The sequence below is a fragment of the Xiphias gladius genome, chromosome 22 (assembly GCF_016859285.1).
Source record: "Xiphias gladius isolate SHS-SW01 ecotype Sanya breed wild chromosome 22, ASM1685928v1, whole genome shotgun sequence".
Lineage (NCBI taxonomy): Eukaryota > Metazoa > Chordata > Actinopteri > Istiophoriformes > Xiphiidae > Xiphias > Xiphias gladius.
Window position 1 is genome coordinate 18,861,579 of NC_053421.1, and position 13,773 is coordinate 18,875,351.

The following is a 13,773-nucleotide window of genomic DNA, read 5'->3' on the forward strand; positions in this document are numbered from 1 at the left end:
AGTTGCTTTTTAAAGCTGTACGTATGGGTGAGATAGACTCTGTTAAATACACTTCAAGAAAATTACCCCAAAAGTTTAATACTTAATATGAAATTCTAGATACAAGTCCAAACTCAAGTCCTGGGCCCTCATTTAAAACTGCCAATGAAAATCAAGTTATACGGTATACATAAGAAACCACCTTGCTCACCAAGTGGATTTAAAAATGGCCCTTTTTTTTTTATGGAGAACTAGTCAAATTCCAGACTGGGATTTAGGTGGGCTGTGAAGATTAGACGTGGTAGGTGAGGAATTAGGAGGGCTCCCCATTTGTTTGCCACCCACTGAGCCGGTCTCATGATTTCTGCATGAGCAGGCTTTGTATCTGAGCTCCGCGCACATTGCCTTTTGTTCTCGCGCCCCCGGCGGGCAATCGACGGGGCCAGCAGTGGCACAGAGGCCCCTTTCACCGGCTGCTGTTTGTTCTCCATCTCCGCTCCGTACTGTACGCTCGCCCGAGCACGTCCCCCCCTCTCCTTTTTTTTTTTTTCGTTCTGCATCTGCACTGCCGCCACCAGAATTACGACACGACGCGACTAAACCCGAAGTGACTCGATGTCTCCACAGGAAATGTTTTACGCGCAGGGGAGTTTCGTATGAGTAAGAGATGGCAAGGCATTGAAACGTGCCTGTTAACTTGTAACACTTTCTATAAAGTCACAGGGAGAGGAGGGAGGACTCAACATTTATCTGTGCAAACAGATCTGGACGAGACTGTTTTACTGGATAAGCAAAGGCTGGCACCACACACCGGTAAAGAAACATGTTTTATTCACCGTGCCGATTCATTCATGCGGGTTGTCACTGGCAACAAACTTTAATTCAGGCTGCTGTATTCTGTTTCTGAAGTGTAACTTTCACATTAATCATTATTAATCATTAGAATAAAAGTAGCCCGCACCGGGCTACTTTTAGTGTGTTGTAAAACATTTTTTAACTATAATCCAGTCGACTGGAGCAGCATCACCTGCAGCTCCGTCGCACCAAGTGGATTATTACAGTCTCTGCAGCCCACGGAGATGATGTTTTTTTTCTCTGTGGGCCTATTGATAAAAATAAGCAAAGCGACAATAATTTAATTGCAAGAGATGGAGTTACATCACTTTTCGCTTTTCATTTCATAATTAGAGAGGGCAGAGGAGGAGGGTGAATAGAGAAGCAGAGGGAGGAGGTGACTGAAATTTTGGGGCTCTGACTCCTTGAATTCAGTGAGTGCAGAAAAGTGCTTCAGCTGTCTAGGTCTGTAGTCTATAGCCCTAACTGGTATAAACTATGGTGAATTTTAATAGTTCCTATTATAAGCCACAGGATCCATTTTAATATTCTAATGCTGACGATGTTCAGTTTTATTGAAACATTTACTCAAGAAAAAGTCTAAAGAATGTTCATTATAAAGTTATCACATGTTTCCTGTGTTTGCTTATTTTCAGGATTTTCTGCTTCCTGTTGGCACGAAGGGGTGTGTTCATAAGAAAGAAGAGGCAGTTCAAGCATAAGAAGCCTCACTTTGTGACCTGAAGAGTCCCCGTTATTTTCTCCTGAATTTCTTCTAACAGCAGCAGCAAAGATGGAGCGGATGGAGGATGAGAAGGTGAATATAACTGTTAACTTGTGCAGCTTTTGTAGCTGGTAGCTGGTTTTGTGTTGAAATGTGTTATTTTTCTGGAATTTCTTTGTAGATACAAACAAATAATTTTAGTTGTCTGTCATAATTCCCAGTGCTTCCTGAGGAAGAGTGTCAGCCTGGCTTTTGCCATTGTTTGTTATAATCCGAGTCTGTTTTGAGCCAACACCTCCCAATGAACAGGACTGTGGTATAGGCTGGCAACTCTGTATTTTTCCGTTCTTGCACGTCAGGATGTGACTAAAAGGGAGCAGGTCTGAACTTGAGTGTGCTTTAGTTTCATGCTTTCATTTGCATACTGCGTAGAGAGGTGGGATGAGGGAATAGTAATATCACAAAGAGAGATCCGGAAAAATGGAGCGAGGGTCGTCATCTTGCTTTTAGTGATAACATGCAATACAAGAGAGTGAGTTTAATTAATTAAAATGGTGAGCGGTAAATATGTAAACACTTTGTCCCCACAAAAACTCTCTAAAATGAAAAAATCTTTGCTGCTGTCTCTGAACTTGCGGTGCCTTCGCAAACTTTCCGTGTAGTTTGTGTTTTGAAACATGTTGCATTTCAATTACTTCATTTTCATTGATGTTACTTAACATGTTCACATCAACTGTGTAAGTGGGGCTAACCACCAAACCACTCGCAATATCAGCCTGCTCTGCAAAAAGTCCTGTACAAAATGTTTGCACAAAATGAGCGGAGCAAAATATGCATTTGTTTAGTAAATATTTTTCAGATGTACTTTACTGAAGATAAAATTGTGTAAAGGGCTGGCTGCAAAGTTCAGGTTCATGATAAAGAGGCACAAGAAAGGATCAAAGCAATATAGTCAAAAAGAAGAAGAAGAAAGTATGTATAACAAGGGGGAATGAGAAATATTGGATAATTGAGCGAGATGGGAAGAATATTTCAATATGAAATGAATGGGGAAGTTGAGCGTTGATGAGAAAAGAGAGGCGTCGGTCCTGCATCATTTTTCTGGCATTGCAAAGAATGATGAAATTATGAAATGTTAACAATGTTGAAATACAATATCTGCATGTGGTTGGGAACGATCTTTCGGTTTTTCTATATAATCATTTAATATCAGAAACAAAAATGAACTAAGTACAAGCACAGAAAAGACCAAATTAAGCGCGGATAGCTGAGTAACTGAGGTTTAAAATTCATTCTCGACCCTGGAAACAGCAGTTGAGAAAACAGTATCACCACGAGGTCTATTTAGCAGTTGTTCTGGAGCTTTCAGTCATATCATAAGCAGACAGTTTGCCCACTTGTCATCGAAGTGTACTACGTTCATATATTCTGAGCACTTTAAGCTCAGCTCAGTAAGTTTGAGTCGTTTACATCACTGTTTACATTTCCAGGCAGGTAATCAATAATTAGTTGTGGTTACATATTGATCACAGCTTTTTTTTTTTGAAGAATGTTATAAAGTACGTTCAGTGGCAAACACAATTGCGAACCAGTATATGTATTCTGCTACAAAGCACTGCACATCGTAGAATGCAGCCGCAGATCTTGAGCAACATTTATGTGCTCGGCTGCTGTTTTGACTAGTAACCTACACACACACATAAAACTAACATAAATGCACTAAAACGAAAACACGCCTGTGCGACCAGATGCCTCTCAGCATGTCAGTACAACGTTTGAGTCTGCTGCATCATGGTCGTAACATAGAAAATGCTCCTTCCTTGGTCGGCCGCTCCCTAATCAGAGATACTGTTGTAACCAGAGGGCGATTTGACAGTGTGGTCGTCTTGTCTAAATCTTACTCAACACCCACATGTCCCTGCAGATGTGTCTGGCATGTCTGTTTCACATATACACACACATGTACACGCACAACCATACTCCCCGATGCGGTTTTTCCTAATCTGAAATCCTCTAGTAAGATAAGACGGTGCTGTTGTCTCTGTTTTGCTTATCCTAGGTAATCTTATGGCCAAAGTCAAAGATGGCGTATGTAACTAGCCTACAGTTAATTTGTTTCTATTTTAAAAAAACGGGTGTAACATTAGCATTAGATGTAGTGTTCATTAATTCTCTCCTCAACTGTGTCATGCGTTTGTTTCAAGACTGACACATTTGCTACTCCCAATGATGTTATCACATATGCAGTATTTCCTATTTCCAGACCAAAAAGATACTCTCTGTCTGTCACAAATGTAACACCAGTGCAATCAGCTTGTTTTAGGCCATCATATCCCCCCCAGTAACACAAAGTAGCTTGATTACAAATACCACTATCTCACTGTGGGGAAATATTTTCTTTTATCTGTCGAGCGTCATTATTTCAAGTGACTCATCATTTCCTCTTGTTTGCAGTTACATTCTTAGTCAAGAGCTGGTTTATGGTAACTTAATGTACAAGCAGCCAAGAATACTTTGTGCTCAAAACACATTTTCAATAGTTTTGTTGTCAATAAGAAACCTTAAGTTCTCTGTTCAAACTCATTAAATCAGAAAAGGGAGGCTGCTGAGCACATGGTAAAACAGACCATTAAATTCAGGAGTGGGAGATTCTTTAAACTGCCCCTTTGATTTTAAAATCCAGTTCTTCTTAAGCCAGTGTGATAGAAATGGCAATGCTGTTTCATGACATTTGAGGAATTTGGTATTTTATCTGTGCAGATAGTGATATCGTGTGCGGTAATTCTATGGTACAAAACTCACTGTGCCAGTCTTTGTACATGTTAGTTGCGAGAAGAGGCTGTTTTTGACTTGAATGTGATTAAAAAATGTACAAAACAATGTATTCATTTACTGGTGGACATCATGAATGTTTCATTGATGTTGAATAGTTGAGTTAGTGTTGAAACAGCAGCAGATTTTGAAAACAGATGGATTAAACTGGATGATTAGAATGGATTTCGTTTCATTAATGAGCCTATTTATACATTAGCCCCTAACCATTAAACTCTGGATGCAAAGAATAACCTTTGCAAAAGTTCTTAGAAAGTTTAGGCATTGTAGTAAATGTAAAAGTTATGAAGTCCTTGGGTTAGTTTCTAAATCAAAGTGAAGCTCTTATTGGGGATGTCCATTTTTGGCCTGACACCTCTACATAGTAGACTAGGGACTTCATTCAAACCATTACTCCATTCAGTTCTGCTTGGTTGGATAATTTTACATATTGCAAATTTCACTCCCCTGCCATGCAAGGGATTAATGTCTGGTGTGTTAGCTTGTTATTATGAGCTAAACCCACTTTAATTCTGAAACCAGCAGGAAAAAAAACACTCGCAATAGGATTCAGATTTATTCTCTCAGGGTGCGTTTAGCTACTTAGCTGAGAAATACCTCAGAGCTGCAAATCATGGAGCCTGTGCAGTGTCGTAATACCTAACTTTCACAGCACCTCTGCAAGCCTGCAGTTTCTAATGCAGCAAGCTGAAAACAGGGAAGGAGAGCAGATGTAGAAAGGCTCATTGTTCATAATTACCAGTGTCACTATAAACAACAAGAGCTTTGTAGAGCCAGGGACAGGCCATGTCCACCACACAGACTGAGGGGATGATTGTCCATAAACTGCATCCACTCATTGTTTCAATCTGTTTTATCTCTCTATCGTTTTCTTCCTCAACAGCCGAAGAAGAAGGTGACCCCTTACCTTCTCTACTGTGTTTCAACAGCAGTCATCGGCTCGCTACAGTTTGGCTACAACACTGGGGTCATTAATGCACCAGAGCAGGTACGTGTGGTTTTTCTGAATGTATGCGCGTTTGCAAAAAAGCTAGCCACATAGGATGTGGATGAATTCTTGTAATGGACATTTGGTGTCTCCATGTTTTAAGACAGCAGGGACAACCTTTAGGGGAGTGGTCATATTTCCTGGATTAATTACAGATCTAATACCACATTTTCTTTCATTTTCTGATATTAATAGTCAAACCGCTGTAAATTCAATTGACTGTAGATGATTTGCAAAGGCACGCACCTGTCTATATAAGGTCTCACAGTTGACAATGCTTATCAGAAAAAAAACCAAGCTATGAGCTCGAAGGAACTGCAGAGCTCAGAGACAGGATTGTTTCGAGGTACAGATCTGGGGTAGGCTACAGAAAATTTCCGCTGCATTGAGGGTTCTCAAGAGCACAGTGGCCTCCATAATTCTTCAGTGGAAGAAGTCTGGAACACCCGGGACTCTTCCTAGAGCTGGCTGCCTGACCAAACTGAGCAATCAGGGGTGAAGGGCCTAAGAGGACCACAAACCCAATGGTCACTCTGGCTGAGCTCCGGAGACCCTGTGTGAAGATGGGAGAAACTTCCAGAAACACAACCATCACTGCAGCACTCCACCAATCTGGGCTTTATGGCAGAGTGGCCAGACAGAAGCCTCTCTTCAGTGAAAGACACATGAAAGCCCATTTGGTCTTTGCAAAAAACACCTATAGGATGCTCAGACTGAGAAACAAGATTCTTTGGTCTGATGAAACCAAGATTGAACTGTTTGGCCTCAATTCTAATACTCATATCTGGAGGGGAACCAGGCATCGATCATCACCTGCCCAATACCGTCCCAACAATGATGCATGGTGATGGCAGCATCATCACCATGGGTGTTTTTCAGCAGCAGGTACAGGGAGACTGGTCAGGGTTGAGAGAAAACTGAACAGAGGAAAGTACAGAGATATCCTTAATTAAAATTTGTCCAGAGCGCTCATGACCTCAGACTGGGCTGAAGGTTCACCTTCCAACAGGGCAATGTACCTAAGCACACAGCCAAGACTACACAGGATTGGCTTAGGGAACCCAATAGAACATCTCTGGAGAGACCTGAAAATGACTGTCCACTGACAGTCACCATCCAGCCTGACAGAGCGTGAGAGGATCTGCAGACAAGAATGGCAGAAAATCCCCAAATATAGGTGTGCAAAGCTTGTTGCGTTATACCCAAGAAGACTCAAGGCTGTAATCACTGCCAAAGGTGCTTCAACTAAGTACTGAGTAAAGGGTCTGAATACTTATGTCAATGTGAAATTTCAATTTTTCAAAGTTTTTTCTTTGTACAATAAATTCACAAATAAATTTAAAATTCTGTTTTTCCTTTGTCAATATGGGGTATTGAGTATAGATTGATGGGGGAAAAATTAATTTAAATGACTTTAACATAAAGCTGCAACATAACAAAATGTGCCAAAAGTGAAGAGGTCTGAATACTCTCTCCATGCACTGTAGGTCTGCTCTGACCTAAACTAGAGTTATGGTGGCAGACATGAGGTTTTTTTTTGACAGTGCAATAAGCCGATGCTAAAAGCTGTACTGCCCCCATGTGGACATGTCAAAAACTCCCAAATACACATCAAGCACAAGCTCTGTCGCATCTGTTAGACATTACCTGAACTGTTTTGATCATAAATGACACAAGAAAAATGCTTTCTTGAATAACAGCCACTTCTAACCTTGCCATTCTCCTCTGTGGTGTGACAGAAACTGCGTGCATTTTTCCGGAATGTGTCTATGGAACGGTACGGGGAGCCTTTCAGCCCAGGAACAAACACCATGGTGTGGAGTTTTTCTGTGGCCATCTTTAGTGTTGGAGGCATGATCGGGTCCTTCTCTGTTGGAGCCATGGTCAACAAATTTGGCAGGTGAGAACAAAAGGAATAAACACACAGGTGCAAACAATGATTTAATACAAGATGACAAACGGTAAATTAATAATAGACTAATTCATTCCGTCACTTAGCGTGCAAATTGGCAAACGTACTGTTTTCAGCCTCTCAAATGTGAAGATTTGCGACTTTTCTTTTTCATAAATTCAGTAATTCAATATCTTTGGTTATGGACTGATATTTGGACAAAACAAGACATTTGAAGACATCAGTATCGCAAATCTTGCGATAAAAGAAAAAAAAGTTTCTTTATGCACACTATTCAGACATATGCTTTTTATAGTTGCTTTTTTTTCTCTTTACGGTCACTAACTATGTCCTATCTTCTTCCTTGTTGCTCATCACCAGGCGTAAGTCCATGTTCCTATCTAATGTCCTTGCACTTATTGGCGGTGGTCTGATGGGGCTGTCGACCCTGAGTCAATCTTTTGAGATGATCATCGTCGGCCGGTTCGTCATCGGTGTGTTCTGTGGTTTGTGCACGGGACTGACACCGATGTACGTGGGCGAGATCTCGCCAACCGCTGTCCGAGGAGCTTTCGGCACTCTGCACCAGCTGGGTGTAGTTATTGGCATCTTGGTGGCACAGGTATGGGGGTGTGATATGGTGATAATCTAACTGATGCTTTTTATATTAGGTTTTGAAAAAAAACTTGATTTCTGAAGAATAATATGGACAGAAATTTGCTAGAAGAATTTCATCATTCCTCTCCTGTACACAATATTTTATTCTCCTAATCAAACATTTTCAGGTATCCCGCCTTCATTAGGTTACTTTCTGAGACTGTTTCCTCTTCTACTGTCCATTACCAAGCAACATTATCATCATCTAAAGAAATACTTTTTACAAAATACAATATTTACTCTCATTGGATACAGAACTTTACCTGAGAAATACAAATGACCTTAAATACAAAACATATCATTTTAAAACCATCTTTTCAGAATAATCTTCAGCAAAGACAACTTTTAATGTTAACCAATCACTTGCTAAAAGCTAATTTTGTAATCTTTCCAAGAAATATACTTAAAATACACCTAATTAAGCATTATACTCAGTATCCCTTTCATGTCTTAGCCTCAGACACTACTCTGATAAAGGCGAGATAGCTCATGTTGGGTGAATGAAGCATTGTGTACTGGAGAACAGTTTTACAACTTGTTTTTGTTTGACAGACTCGATTTGAAGCTGGTCTCCATCTGGCTATCTGTGCACTCTCAAAGTTATAAATAGAAGAATTTCATGTAACAGAAATAAATTGACTTGAATAAATCCATTACAAATACTTCATCTCCTGTTGCCTGTGTATTTTAGGTCTTTGGTCTGGAGTCTCTGCTGGGCTCAGCCACTTTGTGGCCTCTGCTGCTGGCTCTGACCGCTGTGCCTGCCGTGGTGCAGACCATCATGTTGCCCTTCTGCCCTGAAAGCCCCCGCTACCTACTCATTGTCCTCAACCAGGAGGAGGAGGCAAGAAAAGGTCAGTTTGGAGACAGTGTACACATTGCCAACAAGATGGCAACATCTGGTTTTAATGAGACTGAATCTAGAATGACTCATGGATTTTTAATGATCTGGTTATTGATGCATGTCCTGTAGATGAGGTGGCCTTTTAGCATGTCAAATTATGTTCTAAGACCCTTGCAGCCTCTCTGTAATTGACATTATATTTACATAATAATGTACTGACTTCCTCTCTGTTCATTCATCCCTTCATCTCCTTGTAGCACTGGTGCGCCTTCGTGGCTGTGAAGATGTGAGTGACGATATACAAGAGATGAAGGAAGAAGGGATGAGGATGAGTATGGAAAAGAAAGTGACCATCCCCGAACTCTTCCGCTCCCCAAAATACCGTCAACCAATCATTATCGCTATCGTTCTCCAGCTCTCTCAACAGCTGTCTGGCATCAACGCTGTGAGTAGACATTATATCTTATAATGGAGCCAAGTTACAGTATAAGGATGTAATTATCAAATGTCAGTCTACATTAAGTGCAGGGGAAAACTTTAAACATGAATCTTTGAGGGAGCATTCAGTGAAATGATACGAATTTTTCAGATGAACACATGACCATGTTAGATTAAGTGGAATAATATAAGCCTCTGAGGGTCAACTGAAGGAGACAAGCACAGTGGTATTTTGTCAATAAGGTCATGTTACCGGGCTAACTAAACGTGTTGACAGTTGCTGCGTCTGACCTGACAAACACAGCAAAGCTGCTGCAGCCTGCGACTAAAAGCTGAAACATCGATTGAACCTTGACAGATGCATTAACACTCATGACCTATATCACTCACCAGAAGAGGAGCTAGTATTATTTTACATAATACAACGTGTATAGATTTGTGCTTTGTTACTAAGTTAAAGCTGCACCAATCAATATTTTTATACCAACAATCGATCTCTGTACATAACACTGTACACAACCAGTGCCAAACAGCAGACAGACAAAGTTAGTGACTAGCTGGTGAACATAATAGAGCATTTAGCGGCTAAGGGACCAGATATTTCCCTCAGAAGTTGGTAGAGACCAAAACAAAGCTAAAAGAGAGTGAATATTGGACTTACATTTGTCAGGTTGCCAGACACAAAACTTCAACTGAATGCTAATTTGCTTCATGTTGGCTAGATGTGTAAACTAGCAACTGTTTGCTAACTCTTTCTTAAGCCCTATCAACTTTAAAAGGTGGTAATATGTCAGTGTTGTGTTTAAAGCTTGATACTCTGCCCCAAAGTCGCCAAAAAATCAATTCATGCAGATTTAATGTAATGTAATTTTAAAGACTGTACTAGTTTCATTCACTGAAATCAGTAGTAACCCCTAATAGTAACTCCTCCTCTTTCTCCCCTTTCAGGTCTTTTACTACTCCACAGGCATATTTGATAGTGCTGGTGTAAGTCAACCCATCTACGCCACTATTGGAGCTGGAGTTGTCAACACTGTGTTTACTATTGTCTCTGTAAGTGTCTGATTACCTCGTTTTTGTCTCAGAATATGGCAAGTTTTGTATTTTGTGTATTATTAATCAATCCCTTTTTATATCCCCTTTTTTCCCGGACCAGCTCTTCCTAGTTGAAAGGGCGGGGCGAAGGACCTTGCACCTGATTGGACTGGCTGGAATGGCTGTTTGTGCCCTCACCATGACAATTGCTCTCTCGTTAGGGGTAAGTACCCATTGCTAGATTCCTCATGTCCTGTGACCTTTTTGCCAACAAAAATAAAATGTCTCCCTGATGTTCCTTCATTATATTACTGCCTTCTCTCTCTTCCTTTCTCTGAGCAGAAGACCAACCCGTCTCTAAGCTACCTGGCGATTGTGGCTGTGTTCGGTTTTGTTGCCAGTTTTGAGATGGGTCCAGGTCCCATTCCCTGGTTCATTGTGGCTGAGCTTTTCTCCCAGGGGCCCCGACCTGCTGCCATGGCTGTCTCTGGTTTCTCCAACTGGACTGCCAACTTCCTGGTGGGGCTAGGTTTCCCTAAACTGGAGGTAAGGATGCATTCGCTACACCTTAATCCTCATCATGAACATGTGGTTTGAGCTTGTCTTGCAGTTTATCCCATAAAAAACACCTCTCTCCTCTTCTCTCAGGAACTATGTGGCCCATACGTCTTCATCATCTTCACAGTCTTCCTCATTGTGTTCTTCATCTTCACCTTCCTGCGTGTGCCTGAAACCAAAGGAAGAACCTTTGATGACATTGCTCAGGGATTCGCTGCCAGTGCGGAGAAACCCACCCAATCCCCGGTGCCTGAGGCAGTGGTTGTCAGTCTGCCAGACAGCAAAGAACCTACACCTATGTCGCCCACAGAAAAGGTTCCCATGGTGGATCTTCCCCCAGCGAAACCATGAGAATCTTTAGACAAAAGAAGGAGGCCTTAGCATATGATGCAGAAAAACAGGTTCAAAGAACTTAGATACTGTAAGGAGTTATATTTCATAACTCACAAATGATAAAAGAGCAGTGAGTTTGTGTTTAGAAAAAGCCAACTCAGTGTATTAATGCAAAAACAATGTTTTTAGCGTGCCTTTTTTAAATATAATGCAGTGTTTTTTTAAAGATTCCCAAGTTACAAATGCTAAAACAATTGACAGAATTCCCTGTAATCCTGCTTTAAACATGGGCCAAACTTAATTGAATTACCAGACCTTAATGTTTGTTGACATTCGCAGTGCCAGCTCTGTACATATTGATCCGTGTAAAATGATAAACAGATGTTCAGTGTTAAGTCCCAGGTCTTCAGCTACCCCCAGTGTTAAAAGGTTGCAGGATTTGGGAGGCTTTATGTATTGAGGTCAAGCCTGAAAAGCCGGTTTTGGAGTGCAGTAGTCTGACCCAAAAAAGGCTGACTCTCTGTCCTGTGTGCCTGCCTGAGGTGCCTTGCTGCCAGGGGAAAGGACCCATGTTGTCTTGAGTAGACAGAATAAACAGGGAGGAGGTGCTGCAGCGGTGTCTCTCTTCTTCTGGGTGCACAAAAAGCACTGACTATAGATTAAAATATATATATTAAAGCATTTTTAAGCAAGATATGTACAGCGTGATGACGTCATCAGAGAGTAGAAGATATTTGTCCCTGTGTATATTGTTTGAACACAGGAGTGCTTGTGCTGATAAAGAAGTAACTTAAGAACAGTTCTGTAAATTGGTGGCATCTGCATCACACATATTGTATGCATTGGAATGTAGTCTAGCACTGCCAAGTCCTAACAGAGACCCTGTTTTATGGTTTCACTGCAGGGTACAATGAGGATGACAGAAAAATTACTGTAGTGCAGTCGTTTACAGAATTGTGTTACAACAGTAGGATACAAAAACTCAGGTGGCTATTTCTGTTATTGTATATGGCTTCTAACTGTTACAGCAGAGAAAATGCATTTATCCATCACTGTACTTGAAACTCTTTACTCATCAGTACAAGACTGCAAGCTACTGCATCACAGGTCATGAAATCAAATATCTCAGAATCTCTAAAACAATGTTACATCACTTCAGAAGTGCTTTTCAGTGTTACACAGTCGTTTGAGGGATGCATTGTAACTCATTCAAGTCTACTGATATCTCAGTCCGAACAACACATTAGCCATGTGAGACGGTGATACTGAACAAAAACACTACATTAATTGTATTTATTTAAATGGTTTACACACAAACCATGTCTTGTCATATGTATTTGTGTCCAGTTGTCTGAAATCATGTGTATATATAGTAGAATCTCCAGTTACTGCATCATGATCAAGTATTACAGCACAGTATACATGCTTATAAATGTTTTGTCAGTGTTTGTACAGTTGCATCTTCTTTTGGATATGCGCACATTCACAAGAAAGCACCTTTCAGCTTCTGAGCTTAGCAGCGTTTCGTTTGCACTTTGGCAGTCTGACTACTTTGTAATGAATGTTTTGTGTGTTTCTGTGTGGATCTCTGTTATATGTAAATATACTTGTATGTGTTAGGGTATGCGTGCTTTTGGTTTTGTTACTGTATTTGTCTTTCATAATCCTGTTACATCAACTGGTTTTTCTGGCCCTCTGGAAACACTGTTACTATGGTGAATGCCATGATGTTGCTTCTCAGTTCTCAATATGCACATCTTTAATATGTATATTTTGCTCTTTTGTTGTCTTTTCTTTGCGAAAAAACAGAAGTGACAGTGACAAAGGTTGAGTGCGTGTGTGGGATAAGAGCCTTACTGTTTTTCGATTATAATATCCTCTGTTCTCCTGCTGTGATAATATGAGTGACACTTGGTTTGAGAAACTAAAAAGGAAATAAAGTTGTAAGTCTTGTAAGGAAATGTGTTACTTGATTTATGAGCATAAAGAGTCTGATTTTTTCTTTTGGTAAAGTCATAGGTCAAGGCAAGTTTGCTGTCATGAATGTTTAATGCAATTGTAGTCTCTGTGTGGAAGTGAAAGTGAGAAGTTTGTCTAGTGTTTTGTCTTGTAAACGTTTCTGCATTGTGGCAGCTACCATTTCTCATTTAGCTGCTCATACACTGTAGAGCGAGCCAACACTATAACATGGAAGTAAAGCCGTGAGTTAAAAATCAGAGCTCAGTAATTTCTGTGGCTGCTGCTGCTGCTGAGCAGTTGGGTCTTAATGATATATTCATGGTCGCGTTAATGTTTTTCAGAAGTGCATGTGTGAGGAGGAGTTATGAGGTGAAATTTCCTCTTGAATCACAGCTTCAAAAGCCAAACCAGAACACATGTAGAGATGCAAGGAAATATTTACCTCAAAGGGGAATTCCTTTGAAAATGTACTTTTTACACTGCCATTCCAAAGAAATCATTATTTTAAAATTGCAGGCTTTTGCTGTTGTTTTATGAGTGTAGTCGTTCTCACATTTAAGAGAAGTCAAATAGTAAGTGAACTCCAAATCCAGAGGATGTTGATTAGATTTTTTTTGGGAACATACACTAAAAAAAGGGGGTGGCAACTAATGTTTATTTTCATTATTGCTTAATTTATTTATCTTTTTTCACTTAATTTA

The 13,773-nt window shown here is 40.4% G+C and overlaps 1 protein-coding gene across 1 annotated transcript; it reads left to right on the forward strand.

Annotated features, from left to right (window-relative positions):
* Positions 1 to 662: 662 nt before the first annotated feature.
* Positions 663 to 13,055, forward strand: slc2a3b (solute carrier family 2 member 3b). The gene is made up of 11 exons (XM_040117559.1): positions 663 to 792; positions 1,470 to 1,630; positions 5,253 to 5,357; positions 7,097 to 7,257; positions 7,630 to 7,870; positions 8,597 to 8,759; positions 9,007 to 9,194; positions 10,136 to 10,240; positions 10,344 to 10,445; positions 10,565 to 10,768; positions 10,871 to 13,055. The coding sequence occupies exons 2-11, from the start codon at positions 1,607 to 1,609 to the stop codon at positions 11,129 to 11,131; spliced, it is 1,554 nt and encodes a 517-aa protein (XP_039973493.1). The 5' UTR covers positions 663 to 792; positions 1,470 to 1,606; the 3' UTR covers positions 11,132 to 13,055.
* Positions 13,056 to 13,773: the final 718 nt, after the last annotated feature.

Coding starts and splice junctions, on each gene's coding strand:
- slc2a3b (XM_040117559.1), top strand. CDS start 1,607: ATGGAGCGGATGGAGGATGAGAAG. Junction 5,358..7,096: donor TCATTAATGCACCAGAGCAG/GTACGTGTGGTT, acceptor GTGGTGTGACAG/AAACTGCGTGCATTTTTCCG. Junction 10,769..10,870: donor TAGGTTTCCCTAAACTGGAG/GTAAGGATGCAT, acceptor CTCTTCTCTCAG/GAACTATGTGGCCCATACGT.